At 38.5% G+C, this 24,733-nt stretch overlaps 1 protein-coding gene across 1 annotated transcript in view; it reads left to right on the forward strand.

Annotated features, from left to right (window-relative positions):
• The window catches only part of Col5a2 (collagen type V alpha 2 chain), a 162,742-nt gene that overhangs the window by 109,482 nt on the left and 28,527 nt on the right, over positions 1-24,733 (forward strand). Inside the window, exons 8-27 of the mRNA XM_059278138.1 lie at positions 1,473-1,583; positions 3,377-3,454; positions 5,831-5,875; positions 7,137-7,190; positions 7,552-7,605; positions 8,282-8,335; positions 10,757-10,810; positions 11,763-11,816; positions 12,529-12,573; positions 13,028-13,081; positions 14,426-14,470; positions 16,803-16,856; positions 20,610-20,708; positions 21,012-21,056; positions 21,160-21,258; positions 21,726-21,779; positions 21,980-22,087; positions 23,168-23,221; positions 23,725-23,823; positions 24,301-24,354. Of these exons, the coding sequence (XP_059134121.1) occupies positions 1,473-1,583; positions 3,377-3,454; positions 5,831-5,875; positions 7,137-7,190; positions 7,552-7,605; positions 8,282-8,335; positions 10,757-10,810; positions 11,763-11,816; positions 12,529-12,573; positions 13,028-13,081; positions 14,426-14,470; positions 16,803-16,856; positions 20,610-20,708; positions 21,012-21,056; positions 21,160-21,258; positions 21,726-21,779; positions 21,980-22,087; positions 23,168-23,221; positions 23,725-23,823; positions 24,301-24,354 (1,314 nt within the window). The remainder of the gene's footprint in view (positions 1-1,472; positions 1,584-3,376; positions 3,455-5,830; positions 5,876-7,136; positions 7,191-7,551; positions 7,606-8,281; positions 8,336-10,756; positions 10,811-11,762; positions 11,817-12,528; positions 12,574-13,027; positions 13,082-14,425; positions 14,471-16,802; positions 16,857-20,609; positions 20,709-21,011; positions 21,057-21,159; positions 21,259-21,725; positions 21,780-21,979; positions 22,088-23,167; positions 23,222-23,724; positions 23,824-24,300; positions 24,355-24,733) is intronic.

Genomic DNA, 24,733 nt, shown 5'->3' on the forward strand with positions numbered 1-24,733 from the left:
TGTGATTGTTTAATTGGAAATAGAAAATGTATCTTAATGGATTCCCAATTATAATTCATTTTTAGTCTTTAAACAGTAAACTTTCTACATTATATTTTTCTTATTCTCACTAAATTGCTTATGTTCACTCTGTTTTAGAAAATTTTCACAAATGTTTATTAACTTAAATCTTAAATTGTGTTAGACTAACACCAGGGATATTTAGAGATAATTCCAGAAGAATAAAAAAAAGATCGGAAGTCAATAAAAATGTAGGCTGCCTTCAGATCAGCCCAGGAGCCTGAGACAACAGCAGAATAAGCCAGATTATGCATTAGAGAGAGTGTAGTGAATTGCCAGTGGTCTAGGGGCAAGAAGGGGGTTGATTTTTAAAATATAAGAATGTTTTTCAAGAAATTATGCTTTGATTTTTGAGGCTAATTTTTCTACCTCAATTCAAATACATAAATGTTATTTGGCTCACTACTGAAAGATATGGATGTTTGAGTATAGCAAATTATGATTAATCAGCTTCTTCAGCTTGTCCAGCCTTCTGGCCTGCGTTGTTGGTTCATTTTTGAATTGCTGATTGTGGGTCAGGTAGGGCTGCTCTCTTGGCTAAGAATTAGAAGCCCTTTTACCATTAAATGTCAATTTACCACTTTCCTCAATCCCCATGCTTAGTGATAAAAATGAAATTATCTTGTGACTTCTTTGTTCTTTTTTTCTATCAGAGCTTAAGACTTTTACACACACACACACACACACACACACACACACACACACACACACACACACGTCTAATGGGAATGATGAAGCTGGGAGATGGAGCTTTTCCAGACCCGAGGACGTGGCTGTTCCCCAAGCTTCCCTCAGAATGTGGGTTAGGAAGAGGGTGGGGCTTGGCAATGAGGGTCTTTGTTCATGTCTCTGAGAATTAGACTTGGCTGGATCACGGTGCCTTGCCTCTGATTTCTCATCCATCTGGTTGACCACTTGGGTGGGAAGGAAAAGAAAATGTGCCAGACTTAAAGTAAAGAAAAGTGAAATGTGCAAATGTTATCCATAGTATTAAATGTCAGCTCTGCACCAGAAATTCTGCAAGCCTCGTGCAGTTTGGGAGATGAAATAGACCCACAAACTCTACCAAGAGCCTTTATATTTTAGGAGAAGATAAAACAGGCTAAGAAGGCACATTCATAGTTAACTATAAGACAGACAGGTACATTTAGAAACTGCTTATTAAATATACTTAAGAAAATCTCATCAAGTAAAACTCATTCTAGAATGCTGCTGAGGTGACATGATTTTCTAATTATTCTGAGATTTAACACATCAAGTGAAATTCTTACCCTGACTGATGCTGGAACTGACAGTGTTTAGAGTGTCTGCTGTAATTACCATGATTTCCATCTGCTAAATGCTGTGCACTTAGCTTTCTACTAAGTACATATTTGAAAGTGGTTCTAATGCCCACTGGTTTTCTTTCCTAGGGTCCTCGGGGTCCTCAGGGAATTGATGGAGAGCCAGGTGTTCCTGGTCAGCCAGGTGCCCCAGGGCCTCCTGGACATCCCTCTCACCCAGGACCTGATGGCATGAGCCGGGTGAGTTGTGTGTTCTGGTCAGTCTAACAATTAGGTTACACACAAATCATTAATTCAATCTTATGGTGTTAAGACTGTTTCAGTTCAAAGGTTGATGCTTCACTCCAAACCTTTGGAATGAATGCAGGCCTACTATAAACAACAGTGAAGCTTATAAATCTACGGTGAATTGTTGGAAAATTAAAAGCATCATTTTCTAAAGGCTTGCATCAAAGTATTTGTTTTTTCCCTGCGATAGTTCTAGACTCCCAAACCTTCGCTTTTTTCTAGTGATGCCAAGAGACCACTGCACTGTTCACACAATGAACTGAAGAACATACATGTCTGTCCTGCCTTTCTCCAGGCTCCCCAAGCACTGACAAAACCAAACCTGTGTTCTCCCGAGAGAGGATGTCATATCTGTGATAATGGAAAGAGCAGGAAGTTGTAAGGCTCTTGGGGTAGACATTTTTGTCACCATGTCAGATACTGGTGAGAAGCAGTTTAAAGGAGAGAGGACTTGCTTTAGTTTACAGTGTGAGAAGTTTCCATCCAGGGCGCTGGCTCCATTGTTTCTGGGCCTGTGCTGGGCAGAACATCATGGCCAAACATTGATAGAGCAAACATTCTATCTTCTTCCCCGTTCTCCACAGCCAGGAAGAAAACAAATAAAGGAAGGGGTTTGGGACAAGACACCGCTCCCCCAAGCACGCCGTCAGTTACTTGACTAATTTTATCCAACTAGACCTCACTTCTGAATGTTTCTACCACCTCCCAACAGTGCTATTGACTTACAACTGCATCAGTGCATGATTCATTGATTGGGAAGTTCCATGGCCCAGTTCCTTCCCAACACTCCACCTGTGAACATTGCACTGGGGACCGAGATTTTAGCACAAGCCTTTAGGGTGTGTTGGGGGAGCTAGATCAAACCATAACAGCATCAAAATATTTCTTAAATTTTAATTTCCTACTTTAATCAAATAAAAGGCTTCTTTCTACCTGCCCTGTTGAACTCTTGGTGGCTGCTTATGGCACTCAGGAGTATATTGCATAGTAAAAGTGACCTTGTAGAGTCTGGAGATTATTATTTTTCAACTGTTCATACATTTGCTTACCAACTGATTGCAGAAGGAATTGTCTTTATATTTTGGACAACACACATATTTTCCCACTAAAATCTGGAAATTAATGAAACTACTAGGAAATAGATGAACAATTTTAGTAACTTTAATTGTCAGAGTATTTTAAAGGTCACAGAGAATAAGTAAGACTGTTTACAATTTTTGGAATAATCAGAGATTTATTGGAAAGATTATAACAATTTTGTCAACTTACATAAAAGCAATTTTTAGGTTATTTTCCATGAGTGAATAAAAAACACTATTTTCTTAAAACAATCTAAAATGGAATCTGGCATCTTTAGGGTAAATATTTAAAATACATCCTTTAAGCTTTGTTCTGTTACTAGCATGTTCCAGGGATGGGAGGCCGTCAGATGAAGACATCAAATCCTCAGCAGGCAACCGAGAACCCGTCATGGTGATCCGTGCTTTTGCCCGGTTGCAGCAGTTTTTCTGGAACAGAATACTTACAAAATATCCTGGGGGAAGAATAGCCCGTCACACACACACACACACACACACACATTGAAAAGCAACTTGAATTTTTCCCCACGTTTTAAAGTCAGTGTTTAAAATGGCTCTTAGAAGGGTCTTGCAGGAGAATGGCAGGGTGTGCACATTGCTCACTATTAAAAGTGTGTTGGTGCACATCTTTTACAGTGTAAATAATGTCGACACTTTACCTTACAGCCCTTTTCAGCTCAGATGGCTGGGTTGGATGAAAAATCTGGACTGGGGAGTCAAGTAGGACTCATGCCTGGCTCTGTGGTAAGCGTGAAGTTTACTGATGAAATATTGAACGAAAGACACATAAACAGCGAAGCTTGAGTGAGCTAGTGAGATAAAATTGTAAGCCAGCGAGGTGACTCAGCTGGTGAAGGCAGCTGCTGTTTTCCCCCAAGAAACATATGGGAGGAGAGAATAGACTCTTACGACTTCCACATGTGCACACTATGACACGTACACACACACCTAGAGTGAGAGAGAGAAACACACTCACACACAGATATATATACTAACACACATGGAAAACATACATACACAGAAACACACACACACACTGACACACATACACTGACACACACATACACACACATGCACACACATGCACATATATGCACACACAAACAGAAACACATACACTCATAGACACATATATACACGGACACACATACACACATTCACACGCACATGCACACACAAACATAAACACACAGAGACACAAATACAAACACATACACACACAAACATTCACACATACATACACACATACTTTATAAATACAAAGAAAATAAAAATATTTTAAAACATGCCTATCAATACATTTAACTTATTTAGCAAGTCCTACTGTGTGCAAGTTTAAAACTCAGGGATATTCCAGTCATAACCATGCCAACCCTTTGTGAACATGAGTACTACCACCATCAAACAAAAACTGTTTCTTTATAATACGAGTGTATTTATTATGCTTTATTGTGCCAATTAGAAACATTAACTTGGCAGAATTTTCAAACAGATACTTGACCATTTCCATTTTTATGAGTTCCTACTGACCTTACATGCTTTTGACCCTTTATTCCAACAACTCTGCTTCCCTGGCTGGTCCTCTTTCATCTTTGGCCTCTTGAATTTTCCATCTTCTTGGGAGAATTCTTAACATGGCTATTTGAAGGATTCCGGACCCGTGGAAAGAATTAACACTCTTCACACCACTTCTCCCAAGCCTTTGATCATAATAATTCAAAATTGCCCCATGTTAATGGACTTTCAGACAATAAAGTCACACCTCGTAGATACCCATGCCTCTCCCCACCTTGAAGGCCAGCTGTAGCTTTCCTCAAATACGGTTTGTATGTCTTCTAAGTTATGGTGGCACTGTTCAGTGCTTGTTTTGTGATAGCTTTCTGAGATACCTAATGTTTTATATATTCAAATTTAAAATACACATATATCTACACCAGTATCTTATCAAAATTTTATTTTTAAAGTTCTTTAACTTAAAATTAATTATCTTATATTAATTGTACATGTGATGGGTTTCCTTATGTTGTCTTTATACATGTCCACAATTTGATCACATTCATTCTTGAATTTCCCACACTTCCTACTCACTGTCTTTCTCCTCCCAAGTGGCCATCTTTCAACTTCCACATTTTCAAAGGTGCTTTTTCTCCTTAGTAGATAGAATAGAGATTGAACTAAAATTAATTTAGCAGCTTTTACTCGAACTTAATTTTAGTAAAACTGATTTTACTTTATAAGATTTGACATTAATTTCTGTTGTCCTCATATGGAATTAAAATTCCCTCAGTTTTCGCTTCCCACTACACCCCTTTTCTTCAGGGGAATCGTTTCATGTTTAGATGAGGGAAACCTGTGCTCATACTTTTAATACGTGTTGTGGAAGAAAGAAATGTTCCAGAAAACTCAGTTCCCAGATAATTTTAAACTGACATTGAAAATAATCTGGCTAATATTGTTAGTTTTGTAAACTGTTAACTTAGCTTGGTATTTAAGCTAGCTCTCCCTAGAGCCAAAGCACCAAACAGGCTATCTGTAAGTACTGCGTACATGCCAAGTCTCTCCCTCTGCAGATGTTCTGCTCTGTCAGAGCCACCCATTTGCACATGTGAGGACCCTTGTCCTAAAGACATTGGGTGTGCACAGGCGTATTTATCTCTCTTTACAGCACAGAGGATACACAATGAAATCATCCCATATGTCATTCAAATTTAATCTCTCTGAGTCCATCCGCCTCCCAGAAGAGCAAAGCCAGGTCATGTCAGCCTGGCCCTCTAGTCAACTGTCACTTTCCAGGTTCTAAAACACATTCAACATTTTAAAAGTATGAGTTGAGGGGCTGAAGAGATCACTCAGCTGTTAAGAGCACCTATTCTTGCAGAGAACCGGGGTTTGATTCTCAGTACCCTCACAGTGGCTCACAGCTATCATAACTCCAGTTTCAGAGGATACAATACCCTCTTATGACCTCCAAGAGCAACAGGCACGCATGTGGCACACAGACACACACACATGAGCAAAACACTCATACATATAAAATAAAATAAATAAATCTAAAAATAAATAAAAATAATTATAACATGACTTGAATATAAAGTAACTTTTTTTCTACTTGTTTCTAAGGGTCCTGTTGGCCCAAGGGGACCTCAAGGCTTACAAGGACAGCAAGTAAGTGTTTGTATAAATAAATTATAGACTGTAACATAAAGAAAGAGCATAAGTAAGGTTCATGTTTCATAACTATTTTGGGCAGACCATTAAATTGCATAGTTATCATTTGGAATAACAGCTACCAAATAATCCTCACCCACTTAGAAACATATGCAGCTTTTTTTCAAAGATTCTTGATAACGTGTGTGTGTGTGTGTGTGTGTGTGTGTGTGTGTGTGTGTACACCAGAGATTGATTCTTTGATCTTTCTCTACTTTATTTATTGAGGCAGAGTCTCTCTCTCTTGCAGGCAGGGTCTCTTGCTGAACTGATAGCTCACCAGTTTGTCCAGTCATCTGGCTGGCTTGCTTCAGAGATGGCCTGTGCCGGGCTCTGTCTACCTAGATCTGGCTATCTATCTGCCCAGCCTTTACATGTGTGCTGGAGGCCCACACTTCCATCCTCCCTATGCCTGCACAGCAAATGCTTAATCCACTGAGCTGTCTCCCTAGTCCTCATAGTTTCTTAAGGGCCCTCAATTTTCATCATCTGATTTCTTTATGTGACTGACCTCTAGCACTAGGATTCGCACATATTTGGTTCTAAACTAACGGAACATCATCTTATGTCATGATGATTTCCATAATTGATTATTGCCAACTCTCAGGCTTTACAGTCAGATTTAAAAAAAGGTAATTTCCAATTAGTATTATTATAAATTAAGGCCCAGGTGATTATTTTGTGAAATCTTTTAGAAGATCCTAATACTATATACTTTCTCTCTACACCTATCAAAGGCTAGTAAAACTATGATTCAGAACTATTTTACTCTTTGTAATGATCTAATGGGCATTAGCTAAGAATAATTCAAAAGAAAAAAATCTTTAGCTCAGTCAAGGTAATCACATTGTTGTGATCACCTGTATGGATTTTATTTCTTTACATTGCTGAACACAGAGGTAGTTGATAATGGTGAGGAAGAAGATGATGATGATGATGATGACGATGATGATGATTACTATTGACTGAGCACCCATTCTGTGCTAGTGCTATTTAATTTTAAGAGACTCATTTATCTAAATAATAAATAAACTGAGTCCTAATATTAATCTAATTTTTTTAGATTGTGAAACTCCATTATATTCAGACTCAGTAATTTACCTGAAATTCTGTATCTGGACAGTGACCGAGAGCAACCCCCACACTACACATTGCTAAAAACACGGAACTTGCTATTCTTCTTTCCTTTGGTTCATTTATCATTTGTTTTCAATTTTAGGGTGGTGTGGGGCCAGCAGGACCTCCCGGTGAGCCTGGTGAGCCTGGACCAATGGTGAGTGTGGAGTGAGCATGTCAGCCCATTTCACAGGGCTCTACCTCTATGAAGTGTTGTGTGAATTTGTTCTCCTAGGCCACAATAACAAGAAATGATAATCCTGGAGGCTCTGTACTATGGATTATACTTAAATTCTATGTTTCTAAGTCACAGTATTTTAACCTAGAGTCTGAGTGTTGTGGAAAGTATGGATACATAGATTTGTGCACTTCAATGTTTCTATTGTTAAGCAGAGGATCTGAGACACACAGATAAAAATCAAAACATTAGTAATGCTATTTGATACTTTTTTCATTGTCTCAATAGTATTTGAATAGCATTGGAAGGAGAAGATGAATATTCTTTGCTTTTTTCTTAGGGTCCAATTGGTGCCCGTGGACCAGAGGGACCTCCTGGGAAGCCTGGAGAAGATGTAAGTTTCTAATGCACATTGCTTTGGAGTGTGGAAGAGGCTACCAAGGAGCTACAGTGGTCGGGAAAGCATTCTGACCTGATTCCCATTTCATTTCCTCATCTCTTCAGCTCTCATTAAATCCACTCTAAACTGGAGAACACAGGTTAAAGTTTTTCAAAATCTGAAAGGTCTCTTTATTATGAGAGTGTTAAATTACTAGATATTATCTCTACTGAATTCTTCAGGACTTTTATTAATATTTATCTTTGAAAACAAACAAGTTTGTCTTTAGAAGTCTAGGAAGACGACTCAATCTGAACATATAACATATGTTTATTTTATTTTAGTTTTTGCTGTGCTAGGGATCAAACTTGGGGCATTGTGCATAATAGATAGGGTCTATACTTTGAGCTGTATCCCAGCCCTCTGCACATAAATTTTGATGTTCTGAAAATGACTAGATCAGAACATGTTACTTTGCATCCATTTATTCTCACTGATAACTTCATGGAAGCACCATAAATTGAACTGAAGGATTAAATGTTACCAGAAATAGAACCTGGGTTCTGTTTTTACACTGTTTGCAGTATAACACAAAAACTTGCTACAGGCTTTTCATCTGCGATTTGTCATGAAATCTCAGAGAAGAATAATTAATCTCTCCATGCTTCCCACCCTCTTTTTTTCTGTAAAGGGTGAACCTGGAAGAAACGGCAATACTGGCGAAGTGGGGTTTTCAGGGTCACCGGTAAGTTAACAATTATTGGTTTAATGACTCAAAGACTGAATAAAGAACGTGAAACTTGCAGCTCATTGTACATACATGCATTAGACACTAGGTAAATGCAGACACCCAAGCGATGTCCCCTTCTGTCAAAATGCAAGATGTGGAGGGACACTTTTGCCAGCATTACAGTGAATTCTAGTTCTCAGAATTGTATTGGCACCAGATGGAAACCCTGGAGCCAAACAATTGTATCATAATTATAATACTCATGGATACTCCCAAAACTCAACATTTCCACAATTAAGAAGTCACCAGAGGGACCCATTTACAATTCATAACACCTGAGTTCTGTTGATCTCTAAATATTTTTATTGTATAGCAGCCCATCTGCCTGAAATAACAGCTTGAGTTTGTTACCTTATGTGTGTTTTTAATCAGCTGAGAACTAAACTGTGGACAGGCTGCTCCTTTGGCTGCTCCCCAAGTCCTGAAGTTGCCTGAAATCCTTTATTAGTATCCTGGGCCCTAAAATCTCAGGACAAGATGCATTCATTGCCAGGCTGCCTAACACAGCTGTTTTATTCCTCCTTAACTAATTCAAGGAACACATATGTGTCAACCCACTCCACCGGAATTCAAGATCTGGGACCTTGAATGGCCTCCAAATCTGCATGTTGCTTTGTTTAGTTTCTTTTAGGGTGTGCTAGAACAGAATGGAGAAAATTAGAAACCAAGTAAGCAAAAATCCTCCTCAAACACGCCAGTGTATTTCTCTCACCCAACAGCCCCTCACTTAATCCAGCCCCTTCGTTTAGTTCCTGTAATTTCCTAATGTGTCTACCCTTATTACAACCACCCAATACTGTATGACTCTGTCTACTTTCTGAAAATTGATAAGGTTCATTGCTGAGATTTTTTTTTTTCAAACAGAGGAATGTTGATCTTTAACTGAGATTTATAGGGCTCTAAGGATTGCTTAGTTTAAATTATGAAACCAACCCCCCCTCTTCCTCTTCCTTTCCTTTGCTCCCCTATCAGCCTGGGGTAGAGGTGCAGACAAAGACATGAGGTTTAGCTATGCAGACAGATGTCCTTTCAACCCGCTCAGGCTAGAGACTCCTGTGGTCTTCCGCACCCGCTGCATGTACTCACAACGTGTATCTCCACAGGGAGGAGAGGGATCTTGCCAGCACAGCGCAGATGTACTCGGCTAGCTCACTGCTGCAGCATACATTTGTGCTGTGATGACAGCTCTGGGTCAGCAAAGGGAGAATTCTTTATGAGCCTTAGTACATCTAGTTCATTTCCTTGTTATACTAGAATATGTAATCACATGGGAATTTCCCCACAATCATAAAAGCTGAAGTCAACTAATTATTTGAAAAAGCAGCTCAGTTATTCCCCCTTAGGCTTGAATGGGTGTGCACTAAGTTGCTTGTTCAGCATGATGGGAGACGTATCTCAGTGAAAGGGAGGGTGCCAGTAAAAAACCTTTAAGGGACTTCTTGATATGAAAGATTTTCTTAGCATGGTTGTGTCCACAAAAGAATTAGTGGCACTTCATCTTTTCACAGATGATTAGTATATCTTTACTGTGATATTCTCAAAACACTAAGGTACTTTCTCTGCAAGAAGTCACAGAAAACACTGCTCTAATCTCACCAACTGAATTTTTATTGAGTTATTATCCATTCGTTTAGTAAATAGTGAATAGACTATGGTGTGTGGAGAGGAAGGACTCTGTCGTTTATGTAAGTGCTGGAACAAAGGAAATTCCTCTGGAAAGGGCTGGTGAAAGTGACGGGGCTTTGAGGCATTGAAGCTCTAATTCAGTCTGTTGTCAAGCTAATGATTATTTATTGATTGCTCACTAACCAAGCATAAGGCTAAGTGCTAGGGATTGGATGATTAATGACCACAGTTGAAATTTGAGAGTTGTTTGATGGCACCCATTCATGCTATCCAGGTATAGAACCTTCCAGTGGCAGTGGTAATGGGAATTCAATGAAAAACTAAGTTCATGTAGTCAAAATAATAAGGGGGAAATGGGGAAACGCCAGGGTCCTCTCCTGAAGTTTCCTCCCTCTGCAGACCTAGTCAATCTACACACTGCACATATTAAAATATTTCACAATATGAAATGTTCATGGGAATATTTCATTGTTTCTTTTTCTTGTCCCTTGTCAGTAGACAGTTAAGCATCACCACATGAACAGCTGACTCTTTAATCGGCACCTCTGTATGTTGCGCTTCCATTTCCAACAATGTGCTTGGGTTTTTTTAGTTTGATTACCCTAGTAACATTTTTATAGAAAAAGTATCCTGTTCTTTACTTTAATATGTTGGTGAAAAAGATGTGTCAGTTTCCTTGGGGCAAAGGCATATGAAGTCATTTTCTGTTTTTATTAATGACCACAATGTGCTTACGTACCTCTCTGACAGGGTGCTCGAGGCTTCCCTGGTGCTCCCGGTCTCCCAGGCCTGAAAGGTCACAGAGTAAGTTGTCTTATTCTCTGTTTTACTGAGTGGGGCCTGGGGATAATTCAATCAAAACCTTTGCAATTCCCTGTGCCAAGTGTTCTTATACTTATCATTGCAATATTCATCTGCACTACTGAAACCCTTATGCTACCATAAATTTCCCTTCGAGTCTATGAAGAAATACTGTGTTACATGAAATGATGCCATGGTGAGCAAGAAGAATGTCTGATTTACAACCTCAACTGGTAAATGGGCACACTTAGAAAAAGAGACAATCATCAATGAGTGATGTGGGTAAATGGAGTACACGAGGTCAAAAAAGGGTCCAACTTGGAAGATGATAGAAGTTTTTTAAACCGGAGATAGTGAATAAGTAACTATTAAATACAGTGCTCACAAATGTAATCTATCATCAGCCATATGTTATATATATGTCTGTATTGGAATGTAGGTATCACCATTCTACCTTCCATCAGAATTATGTATCAAAAAGAAAGGCCAATATCAGTTGTAGTATACTGGGTAATCACTTTTTGAGCAGTTGAAATTATGAGTAGAATGTGTGTTGCTGTAAGAGTTACCAAATAACATTATTTTTTGATGTCTGTTGGGGAAAGGTTCCAGGACAACCCCTACCCAAGAATACATAAAAAACAAAAAACAAAAAACAAAAAACTATGTAAACCTTGTAACCTGTCTAGGGTCACTACATGTTTTTGTAGTGTAGATTATCTTTCTAAGAAGTCATATTTTATTATCAATGCTTTAAGCTGAGAACATTATTTGTGAAATCTTATTTTTTTCTTCTAATACATTTCAAGAAAGTATTGAAATTTTAGAAGAATAGTGAGCAACTATTTCACCTGTAATGCTTGTCTCCACATGGTCCTGTGTGTAAATGTGTTTTTGTCCTTTTGAAGATGGAAGAGAGCTAGAAATATTCATAAATTCACATTGCTCTTTGCAGGGACACAAAGGTCTGGAAGGCCCCAAAGGTGAAGTTGGAGCAACTGGTGCCAAGGTATTTGGTCCCTGACGTACTGCGGCAGTACAGCTGCTGTGGACAGCACTGACCCTGACTCACTGCAGCTGCAGTGGACAGCACTGACCCTGACTCACTGCAGCTGCCGTGGACAGCACTGACCCTGACTCACTGTAACTGCCGTGGACAGCACTGACCCTGACTCACTGTAGCTGCCATGGACAGCACTGACCCTGACTCACTGCAGCAGCCGTGGACAGCACTAACCCTGACTCAGCTTCCTGGTTACTCTGCTCTTTTCCAAGAACTTCTTTCTACCCATTCTCTCTTTCCCAAAGTGATTTATTTTTGTAAGTAGAGAAAATAGCAGAGAAACATCAAGGACTTCTTAAGAGGAAAATGCCATGAGATATATCCATGGAAATTTCCTAAGAAAGTAGCCTGGTTACTTTCAGCATTGTGAATATTATTTGGAATGTATTGGACATATAAGTGCCCACTGACTAGAGGTGATAGTTTATATCAATCTTGTTTAAATTTCCAGCTTCAGACTTTATTTTTATGGTAATTATACTTTCACTTAATTTTAAGAAGACCTAGTAAAAACAAACTCTGAGATCTTCCTTTGAAAGTGCACTTTGCAAACGTCCTTTCTGAAACTGTGCCTTTGATATCACGCCCCTATGGAACCGCGTTTTGGTAATCGTGTTTGGATTTCTCACACTGTGATGTGCTTTCTCCCTTGATTTAGGGTGAAGCTGGCCCCACTGGTCCAATGGGTGCCATGGGCCCTCTGGTAAGCCTCACATTCTTTATTTCTTTGTTTTTCATATTACAATAAGAAAATGTTCAAATAGAAATCCACATATCAGCTAGTAAATAATTCTGAAAAGTAGCTGATAGAAAAGCAAACAAAGAGAATCCTGCTCTCCATTTGGAAGTTGGCCCTTCCAGGATTCCACTGCTTTTCTTTTAGCACAGTAATAAAAAATTACCCTTGTCTGTTTAGCTTTTGAATCCATGTTATGTGGAATCTATTTGTATCAGGTATGCATCTCCATAGATGAACAGATTTTCACATCCTAATTCGCTCCTTTCAACACTGCTTTTTATATCCATTATATTATTTTATTTCACAGATCTCTTTATTTTTATTTATATTATGTCTAAATCGGATGATGCAGTGAAATCAAACCAGCCTAGAACTCATGTTAGATGTCTCAGGAGACTTTTTTCTTTGTCACTTGTAGGGACCAAGAGGAATGCCGGGAGAGAGAGGAAGACTTGGGCCACAGGGTGCCCCTGTAAGTATACCTGGATCATGTATTTATTGAGAACTATATTCAACTCTTTTCAGTTTGGTCTTAGTAGATATGATTTTTAACTGAGAGTAATAGCAGGACATATAACTTTATGGTTGGATTATTTTTATTCTGAAACAAACTTCAAGTTTGAAATACTGGACAGCGTGCTCCAACATTCTGAAAGCTGTGGAGAGAATTCATAGAACACACCTCCCCCAGGTTCAGTCACCATCATCCTTTTGGTCTATTCTCCAGTAAGCCTTTCTAAATTCCTGGGACAGCTATTGCATGCTCAGACCTTTTCTCTACTCTATATGCTGTCTCAGTTCACGTTGGAGCCAACACTTACCTCTGTACAGCAAGCCGAGCATGATCCCCTCCATCCAATGCTGACTGTCCAGTGAGGATTCCAGCCTTAAATGTCTACTCCTGCATCTATTGTCTTGTAGCACATTTGACAACAGTGGACTTTGGGCCTTAGGTCAGTTTTCCTAGACAATAGCTTGAAAACTGTGACTTGTATATGGGAAATTGATGAGGGAGTACATTAGAAAATATACCTATGAAATATGAATAAGGAAGCAGACTCTGAGAGAAGAAGCTGGATAGTGTTGCAATTACAACAAAGACCTCAGTAAATACCCAGGGAATCATCAGCCTGTGTAGATATGACCAAAGAAAGGGCAGCAATGGAAAGAGCCATTGGCGTCTCTAGGGAGAGTCTGACTGCAGCCCTCAACAGGTGTTATTCCAGATGACTCAGTGGACCCTTCTGTGATATTCCATCTTGACAGGGATCTCTCTGAACCTGAAAGAATTAATTTGAACTTAATTTTTGTTTGTGCCTCCTGTGTTCTTATTTTGTTTATTTATTTTGCAAAAGCACTTGTCCTCAGAGTTAATCTGGTCAGTAAGAAAGACAAGATGCCCAAACTATCATTGGATCTGAGTTTACATGACACAAGGTGATGTAGTTAAGTAAAGCCAACATTTGGATCCATTTTCTTTCTTTAATCTTGACTTTTAATTGTTTATTTGTTTTTTACTGATACAGGATAAATATGTTTATTGCATCTATCTATCTGTCTATCTATCTATCTATCTATCTATGTATCTATCTATCTATCTATCTATCTATCTATCTATCTATCTATCTATATTCTGTCTTGAATAAACTCATGCTTTTATTGCCATTAGTTCAGTGGCCCCTGTTGTCAGTCAGCCTTAATATTTTTTTCAATATTTTTCAGGGGAAATTGTTTGGGAAGCAAATGAATTATAAGGAAACACTGTGGAAGATGCAATTCCCTCTTTTAATTCTCTCTCTCTCTCTTTTTAAATTAGGGACAACGAGGTGCCCATGGTATGCCTGGAAAACCTGGACCAATGGTGTGTTGTGTTATTTTAATATTAACTAATCAAATAATCCATTATTAATTTGTATATTTTCACATTTATGTATTTATGCATATATTATTTTATTTACTTTTGTGTATACAATTACACAAGTGTTCTAGACACTTGGAATAAAAACCTGAAAAGCATAGGTCTTATTTTTGAAAACTGTATATAGTAATTAAAATAGGTGTGGAATATTATTGTCAATGATGTAATGTAGAGTGAATTTGAAATATAGAGCATAGAGAAGGATTGCTTAAGCCTCCAATACATGAAGGATGTAAATAAAGAATTAAAAATGAATAATTATCAAATAAGATCTTGAGTTATTGGTACATAAAATGGCAGGTGTGTAGTTCTATCTATAGAATGAGTAAATGAAAAAAATATGATGAACTCAGGGAAATACTAAGGAAAGAGCTGAATTGGCTTGCAGGTAATAAATAGTTCACAGTTACATTTATTATGTTAAGGAATGCTTGGTCTTTTTCCTATCACAGGTATTGAGAAACAATTCTGTGGCATTAAGTGTAGGCATATATTACCAGAAAGAGCATCAGTTGTTGATGCTGTAGATGGATGAAGGTGATCAAGACCGAATGTGAAAGCACCATAAGCTTAATTCCAGAAAGGGACTGTAAAATTGTAAAAATAATCTCTTATATTGGCAGTGAAGTTCCATTACATATTAGTGAGCTAAAAAAGTACAATTACACATTGGTTTTCTGGTTTAAGGAGTTTAGCACATGATGACATTTATCTGGAACTGGTGTGTGTGTGTGTGTGTGTGTGTGTGTGTGTGTGTGTGTATTCTGTTTGCAAGTATTTTATTAGAATTTTTGAATCTATGTTCATCAGGACAAAGTCATAGTTCTCTAATTTGATAAACATGACATGTCACTCAATGTTGCCTTACTTGTGGTTCTCCCATGTGTATATCTTCAATCTTTACTTGTTAGCTGTTGAGATACCCAAAGGTATAAAGGATATTAATGTACCTATGGAAAAAAGGGGATTGCAGTCAATACAAATCTCTACATTTATTATTTCAAGATCTCTTAAATTATACTTCTATAAGCAAAGCAAAACCAATTCTTTCTAATAGATGAGCAATCTATTTTTTCCTGAGCTATAAAGAAATTGATTCATATATGGTTATCTTTATCAAATTGCATAATTTTTAGTGGTTCTTTAGTTCTTTTTTGTTGTTGTTGTTGTTTTTTGTTTTTTCAAGACAGGGTTTCTCTGTGTAGCTTTGCGCCTTTCCTAGAACTCGCTTTGGAGAGCAGGCTGGCCTCGAACTCACAGAGATCCTCCTGCCTCTGGCTCCCGAGTGCTGGGATTAAAGGCGTGCACCACCACCGCCTGGCGGTTCTTTAGTTCTTTAGTGGTGGTACCGTAGTTTTCGAAAGGTGGAATGTTCCATTTACAATCAAGATAGTTATTCATAAAATATACATAATAGGGTAGTATCAGATGAAATAGAAATATATTAATCAAAATTCTTGACCCTGTGGATTTTTCTTCCCCTTGTCACTCAAAAAATGAAGTGAAATATAGGACAAAAGGAATATACTTTGAAAGGATTTTATTAATTCAAAACTCCAAGAATCAAAACATACTCTCCAAAGAAGTGTGGTAATTTATCACTGTATCCCAAACTCATAGCCTTTAAACTGGTTTACAGTGATCACTTCAGCTATGTGCTGAAGTGTTAAACAACATGCGCTAGTGACATATCCAGATGATTCTGGGGTTTCATTTGTACAGAATGAAATATGAGATTTTGCTACAAAACATAGCTGTTCAATAACTGACCTTGTGACTCAACACAGACAAACAAAGGCACACCTCTCAAGAGACAGGTGTTTCAATTATGACTTAATCAATTTTATGTGGTACAATTAGGAAATGTGTACTTCTGAATGAGATTTATTAATTTTATTTTATGTGTCGGAGTATTTTGCCTAGTGTGTGTGTATATACCATATTCAAGTCTGGTATCTAGATAGTTGTGAGCTGCATGTGGGTGCTGGGAACTTAACCCAGGTTTTCTGCAAAAGCAGCAAGTGATCTTTGCTGCTGCACCATCTCTTCAGCCCTGGAAATTCAATTCTTATGGTTGATGTCATTGTATACATCTTAGAGCACTACTTTAGACCAATGTTAGATGATACTTGTAATATAATCACATTGTTTTTTATGATGTACAGATTGTTCCTATCTATTAAAAATACAGATTCCCCCTCCAAAGAATAGAAAAATGACATCATTGTATACTGACTAAAAATATGTGATTGCTTTACTGGTTTCTTTTTCATAGGGTCCCCTTGGGATACCTGGCTCTTCTGGTTTTCCAGGAAATCCTGGAATGAAGGTAAATAGTAACAGCACTTGAGGAGTGAAGGGCATTTCAGTAGCTGAAGAGTGTGGGGGTTATTCTTTTTTAATTAATTAATTGATTTTTTCCATCTCAATCACAGTTTCCCCTCCTTTCCTCCCTCACTCCTCTCCTCCTAGTCCCTCCCCACAAACTCCCCCTACCATCCACTCCTCCTCCTCTTTTCTCTTCAGAAAAGGGCAGGCCTCCCATTATCAGTCAGCCATGGCATATCAAGTTGCAACAAGACTAGGCACATCCTCTCCTATTGAGGTTGGAAGAGGCAACCCAGTAGGAGGAAAGGGTCCCAAAACCAGGTAACAGAGTCAGAGACAGACCCTGCTTCCACTGTATTACAAGAAGACCAAGCTACACAACTGTAACATATGTGCCAAAGGCCCCAAGCAAGCCCTTTGGTTGTCAGCTCAGGTTCTGTGAGCCCATAGGAGCCCAGGTTAGTTGATTTTGTGGATTTTCTTGTGGTGTCCTTGGACTCTCTGGCTCCCACTATCCCCCCCCCATTTCCCAGGATTCCCTGAGGTCCATCTAAGGTTTGGCTGTTAGTCTCTGCATCTGTTTCCATCTGTTGCTGAGTGAAGCCTGCCTGATAATAACTGCTAGGCAACATCTGAGTATAGCAGAATATCATTAGGAATCATTTATTGACTATTTTTTTTTCCACTTACATTTCACAAGAGAAAGAGCCTAGAGTAGTATGTTCATGGTCCTTATGTGAGGGAATTAAAAAAGAAAATGGAAAAATGAAACCTGTTATATGATGTGCCATTAAAGAAAATGTACTTAGAGCCACACAATTGGACTCTATAGACAGATTTTTGAATTGGCTGTAAGGTAAGAAAGAACATCTTGGAGTGAGTGGACACTCTGTTCTTGGATAGAGTGTGGGAAGCAACTAATAGCGGACTGTTTTAAGCAATAGGAAGTTAAAATAAATCAGATCTTGAAAAAAAACAAAACAAAACAAAAGCTGTTCTGTCACAACATGCTGGCCATTCCTCAGTTCCTCTCCACCCAAGCCCTTAAAGAAGTGAGTAGGGAGAACACTTGGCTTTCCACGTGGGAATGGATTAAAGCGTTCTGTGGCATTGTGTTGTGTCACAGCTTGTTCTTTCTCTCAGTTCTGTGGAGAGAGTCAAAGATTATTGTAGGACAACAAAAAGTATACTCGCTAAATCACAAATAAACTCACAGCACTGATTCTAAGTTGGGAGGCACGGATTTGATTTCCCTTTGCCCCGGGAGCAGTAACTTTCTTGGTCTTGAAAACAAATTTTCTTATAGCATTCAGCTTGCAAAAACAACTGCATCCACAGCTGGCCCATCAGGAGCTGCTCTGTGCCTCCTTTTCCAATGGAATTCTGTCCAGGTTTAAGTGTGATAATTTGTGTAAATCCTTAATATGGGGGCTGGTCCAGCCAATATAGTGCAGGTTCATGCTTCTTAAGCTGTAGTCAGACAGAATGTGAATTTAGAAATGGAAAGAAGCTGCCATTTTAAGTATTATTTGAAATATGAGACTCATTTATGTAGCAGGAATCTTAAAAGTTCTTATTAATAAAAACAAACCTGAGGCCAGTTATTGGGGTAAATGCTGGAAGATCAGAGGGACAGAACAGGCCACAGCCACCTCACCTCACCAGTACCTCAGCTGGTCCTGTTTCCTCAGACTGGAAGCCTCTGAGTCCTCATCCAGAATGAATCTCAGCTGAACTGCTACTAGAAGCCTGAAAGCTTAACCAGCCAAATGCTAAACCAGCCAAATGCTTCTAGTTTCTGGACTTCACGCCTTATATACCTTTCTGGTTTTGCCATCATTCCCTGGGATTAAAGGCTCACTTCTTGAGATTAAAGGCGTGAGTCACCATGCCTGGCTGTTTCCAATGTGGCCTTGAACTCACAGAGATCCAGAGGGATTTCTACCTCTGGAATGCTAGGATTAAAGGCGTGTGTGCCACCATTTTCTAGCCTTTGTATCTCGTGGCTGTCCTGTCTCTGACCCCAGATAAGTTTATTAGGGTGCACAATACTTTGGGGAACACAATACCACCACACATTTAGTCAAATTATTCTCTAGGCTGAGCTTTATGTTGAAGTCTTAAGTCATGTCAGTAACTGGTCCCTGCTTTCCCGAGAATCTGTTCCTTTAGGATTCTGATCTCTCAGAAGCCCACATTCCTCTTCTTCCTCTTCCTTCCCCTCTTCTGTCTCCTCATCCTCCTTTTCTCTTCCTGTTTCTCTTACATAATACTGGCCATTCATTCTTCTTCCTCCCCCTCTTTCTTCCTTCTTGACGCCCTCCTTCCCTTTTTTTCTGATGCTATTTAAGCAGGTATCCACCACTGCGTTACACCCCCAGCCCTGAAGTCCAAATTTTAATACTATTGACTCTTGACCCAACCTCCCTTTATGCTCTTCTTAAAACATATAAAATTTCTTCACACTTCCATGTAGACTTCCCACCCTTGAACTGAGTGCTGGCTAGGAAAATAATGGAATGATACACACTGAGCCATGGTCTGTGAACTTGCAGAAAGGAGTGTCTTCTCCCTGCACCGGCAATTGGACATTAGTTCAACTTCTCTCACGATGTGCACAATTGGTTATTTTGGCATACTGCCATGTACCCCTGTGTGTTGGTAGGACTCATTTTTGGCTATTGAATCTTCCTTAATAAAACTTAAACATGTATTAAGTTAGGTATATCTCAGAATTTATTTCACTGTCTCTGCCTCCTCACCATAAAATCTCTGGATCCTTGGTTTTAGCTATTTCTCTAAGACTATACCATAGTTTCTGACTGTATATGGATCAACTTTCACATCCAGTCATTTGCATTTCAGTAGAGGGCAAAAGGAATTTAATATGTTTTATTATTATAAATTAGCCTCCTAAAGCTTACAATTTTAGTTTTCTTAGTTCCTATAAGGAATATGAGGGATAAAAATACAGGACCAACCTTGAATTTCAGAGAAACATAGGAAATGTTTGTGGTAACAGTGTTATCTCAAAAATTGCTTAGAAGAAACTCATACTGAATTTGTTTATATGAACCAAAAGTTACCCTAATATGCTGGATTGGACTTGCTATTTTGACTGTCATCTTGGACTGAAGTATAGGTTGCCATGGCCCTTTGCTCTGTTATTAATTCTGTTATTTTAATATCTTCTAGTTCCTAGAAGAGAAAGTGTTATTTATTTTGATGATGCATTGGCTTTTACTTTTACGTTGCTAGAAGTCATCAAGTGTATTAGCCACTTCAAAGCCAGGTGTGTTCTATCTTATTGAACAAACATTTCTTTGAAGGTCAATAAGTGAATGTTTAATAAGTCAAAGCTTATTCTTTACTCTGAAACATGATTTGCTGTATTGCTTCTATAGAAAGGAAATGATTTTCTTGCCTCTAAAGTATAGTGTGAAATTTCACGTGTAATTTTACAGTGAGTTCAATCCATTCAAAGAGCTACTTGGCTCTGTAACAAATTTTAGCTATAAAACAGCACTGGATGGCGGAGACATTCAGAAATCTTCTGTTGCCTTCTGTGTTTCAATCAAGCTTTAACTGTGTGGTTCTAGGTTGGACTTCAAGTATCCAGGTTTACACTGAACATAAACAAGCCCTTAGCTTCAGACATGTGAATTTAAAGTGAAAAACTACAAATATGTAATTACCTCCAGGCCACAATACTAGTATTTTACTTGAGTTAATGTTTTCTTTTCCATCCCTTTAGGGAGAAGCAGGTCCTACTGGGGCCCGAGGCCCTGAAGGTCCTCAGGGGCAGAGAGGTGAAACAGGGCCACCTGGCCCAGTGGGCTCTCACGGTCTTCCTGTAAGTGTCTCACATCTAAGAGCTAGCCCAGAAAGATGCTTATTTACTATAGTGGCAAAAGACGTAACTTACTTAATATAACCAATTCTGAATTAACACTCAGAAAAAGAACACTTTATCTGTCAATACATCCTTCTTTGTCTGTCTTATAGAAAAAGTTGTTCATGAAAAATGCTGTTTTGATATAATTGTGGATTTTTTTTTGTTTGAAAATTTCCTGCCTTTTCTTAGATGACCTGAATACTATGTGACATGGGTCAGATATAGCCTAATATTTCCAAAAATGTTTCATGTACTTTTTAGGGTGCAGTGGGAACTGACGGTACTCCTGGTGCTAAAGGCCCCACAGTAAGTAACTGCATTTATGTCCGGTGGTTTTGAAAGAGATGCGGTCCTTGGCTCTAGATTACTACGAGGTCTATGTTCATCATGTCACTCTTGTTGCTGGCAGGGTTCTGCTGGAACCTCTGGTCCTCCTGGCTTGTCGGGGCCTCCTGGATCTCCTGGCCCTCAGGGCAGCACTGGACCTCAGGGGATCCGAGGACAACCAGTAATGTCTCACATTATTTTTAAAATATTCTCAGATTTTAGTGTAATTACATTATTTCCCCTTTCTTTTTCCTCCCTCCAAACTCTCTCATAGATCCCCTCCTTGCTCTTTTTTAAATTCATGACCTCTTTTTCCATTCATTGTTGATATGTACTTGTGTGTGTGTGTGTGTGTGTGTGTGTGTGTGTGTGTGTGTGTGCATGTGTGTATGTATATATGTATATGCTGGTCGTAGGGGATTATACTTGTAATCCTAGGGCTTGGGAGATGGAGACAGGAGCAAAGGTGCCGATTCACCCCATACGTGTACTCCTACTCCACGTGAATGTGCACACACCCACAAAAAATACTGTATTTCATTTTAGTACTAATTCAACATAGATTCAGCAACCCATTCACTGTTCTCAATTAGAGCAGGAGGTTAGCTAAATTTCCCAGTTCTTTCAACTGCTGATATTTTATTTTAGGGTGATCCAGGAGTTCCAGGTTTCAAAGGAGAAGCTGGCCCAAAGGGAGAACCAGTAAGCCTTCATTATTTTAATGATGAAAAATATAAATATTGTCTAGAGGTGTATTACTTAAATTTTTTATGTATGTAACATAGTAATGGCACAAAATAATCATTTAATATATTTAAAATTTTTGCTGACTTAATTAGATAAGTTTCCTAACTTTAACGTAACAACTGACTATTCCTGGACCCCTGCTTCTGTTTTAATAGGGGCCACATGGTATCCAGGGTCCCATAGGCCCACCTGGTGAAGAAGGCAAAAGAGGTCCTCGAGGTGACCCAGGCACAGTTGGTCCTCCAGGTCCAATGGGAGAAAGGGTACATTTGAATAAAATTCATTTTCTCTCTTTTTTTATGTGTGTGTTTTAGGAGGTTGCATGAGTAAATTTGTGAATAGGAAGGAAACATAAATTAGGAGACAGTGTAGACGCCTTGCAGAGTGTACTATGTTTGTCTCTGTGTAAAAAGAGACAAGTGCCTATTTAAACTTCACTCATCTGCTCATCAAATGTTGGCTGACTGATTAGTGTAAGCCACTTGGGGCTTTAAGTGCCCAGGACACATCAGCCACCAAGCAGCCTGGGGTTCTAATCCTCATGTGGGTTGTGGTGAACAGGTTTACTTTACTGGGTGGTAAACAATAAGTCAACAGTTAAACAAAGCACATTTTAATAGGTGCCCCATACCATATTAAATAATTGGTGATAGTGGAGAGTAACTTTGGGTGTATAACAGTGATAGGTGCTAGGTTAGGTGAATGGGAGACAGGGTTGTTTGAGAAGGTAGCAGTTTGGCTGAGGCTGGAAGGGAAGCCTGCGATGGAGCATGGGAGACAGAGCATTCCCATTCCTAGCAGAGGAGGCAAGAAAGGACTTAGTGGTTTTAAGAGCAGAAAAGGTTGGTGTCAGTGGGGTATAAGAAAATGGACCTGAAGGGACTATAATCATCTTACGTTTGCAAACAGTTTTAGTGAAATCTAAGGTCTTCTTCCTCTACAAGATAGTATGAAACATGCTAATGCTGGCATTTTGATCACTATAGACAGTGATTTTGCTTCTTGGGTCTACACATTAGTTTTTTTCTGTGTTTATTTTACAGTTAATTATTTCTTCAAGATTTATTCTTGAAGATTTGGTTCAATACTCATAGTCATCAAATTTTCAATTTTCTTTCTAGTAAGATTATTTTCTTAATATATATAAAATCTTTTGTACATATATAAATATCTTTTATTTATATATATATATATATATATATATATATATATATATATATCTTTTGCTGTGTTAACTTGATCAGAGCTCTGAAAACTTTATAATACTGAAAACAAAGCCTATTCACTAGTTATATCACATGATGAACGACAGCATCTCAGAACTGCATTTTGGTTCATTGTAGGGTGCTCCTGGCAATCGTGGTTTTCCAGGATCTGATGGTTTACCTGGACCAAAGGTAAGACCACATCAAGGCTGACATTTTCAGGATGGGGATGTGTCCCTGGCCCACAGAAGTCTATACCCATACGGGACACAGAAGCAGGTATTGGGCGAAACCCCAAACCTGTCCTATTTCTTTTTTCTTTTTAGCATTAGGAGGTCCTGGGAAATAGATGGTTGTTTGAATAATATGAGGCCTGGCTTCCAGACTTTCCAAGGTCACTTCTGAGAACAAAAGGTTGTAGAACCTTAGTATGGATGATGTAACCTTTAGATGAAATTTAAGCTCTGACATTCCTTGTTGAAGTGAGGCTGTGATTTCATTTTTCTTTATTTAATGGTGAAAAAGACCATTTTCACAGAGGATACAAGTTAGAACTAAACATTCAATGACATTGTTTTCAAATACATCTTTGTCAAATCTTTGACAAAATGGCCACATATTAATGTGTATTTGGGAGATAAGAACTTAACATCTTCTTGCTTTGTTTCAATTCTGCTCTGTCTTCTTTGGAATAGGGTGCTCAGGGAGAGCGTGGTCCTGTAGGCTCTTCGGGGCCTAAAGGAGGCCAAGGAGACCCAGGACGTCCCGGTGAACCTGGGTTACCAGGTGCTCGGGTAAGAGCTCTGTAGTTATATGTTGTCAGCATCCAAGTACTTCTGAATTCATTGGTGTTTCATTTCCTACTTTTATATTTAGCTTGTTTTACAACATAGAGCATCATTTTAAATGTTTTGAATATATGCATTGTTTTAGAAACACTGGTGTGCTATTTTTGACATGTACATAAAGTACAGTAATTTCTAAAAGAGCCTTTTAAAGGAGTGTATACAAACAGCTCCACTGCTCTTCGTGGGAAGGGTATCTATTTGTAAATTTTTACAACTTCTAATTTTTATGCTAAAAAATAACCTGTTTGAACTTTGGTAAAGAAAGTTGTTGTTTCAATTTAAGAAAATGTCATTTAAGATTTTACTTGAACTGTGAAATTGCCCCTCTGTTTAGTTGTTTACAATAAAGTATTGTTTTTCTACTTAAAGTCTTTACATCCACTGCTGTTCAGCAACAAATTAACAGTCGATTTTCATTGTCAGGGCCTGACAGGAAACCCTGGGGTTCAAGGTCCCGAAGGAAAACTTGGGCCTTTGGTAAGTAGTTTAAACAATTCCATCGCTTTTAACATTTCCCACTAGACGTGTAAGTTATATTTATTTATCCTGTGAATGATGTTCATGATTACAGTTTTTTAAGTGCCCCTAGCAACAATTTCTTAATATCTATGAATTTTCAAATGGAGCAAAATGTGAGGTGAATTTTCTCAATTAGATAATTGAAATTTACTCAGTGAAGAAGTTGATGTAATGTATTTTAATATTGTTAAAATTTATTTAACATTATTCTCGTTCCCTGATGGCATTCCACTTTCACATGTTTTAGAAATAAATATGCTGTTTGCTTATGTATCCTGAGTCTTTGCTTTAGTGTGAAATGAGAATTTTAAATATTCAAGACCACAAAACAGAATAA

Source organism: Peromyscus eremicus, chromosome 13 (assembly GCF_949786415.1).
Source record: "Peromyscus eremicus chromosome 13, PerEre_H2_v1, whole genome shotgun sequence".
Taxonomy (NCBI): domain Eukaryota; kingdom Metazoa; phylum Chordata; class Mammalia; order Rodentia; family Cricetidae; genus Peromyscus; species Peromyscus eremicus.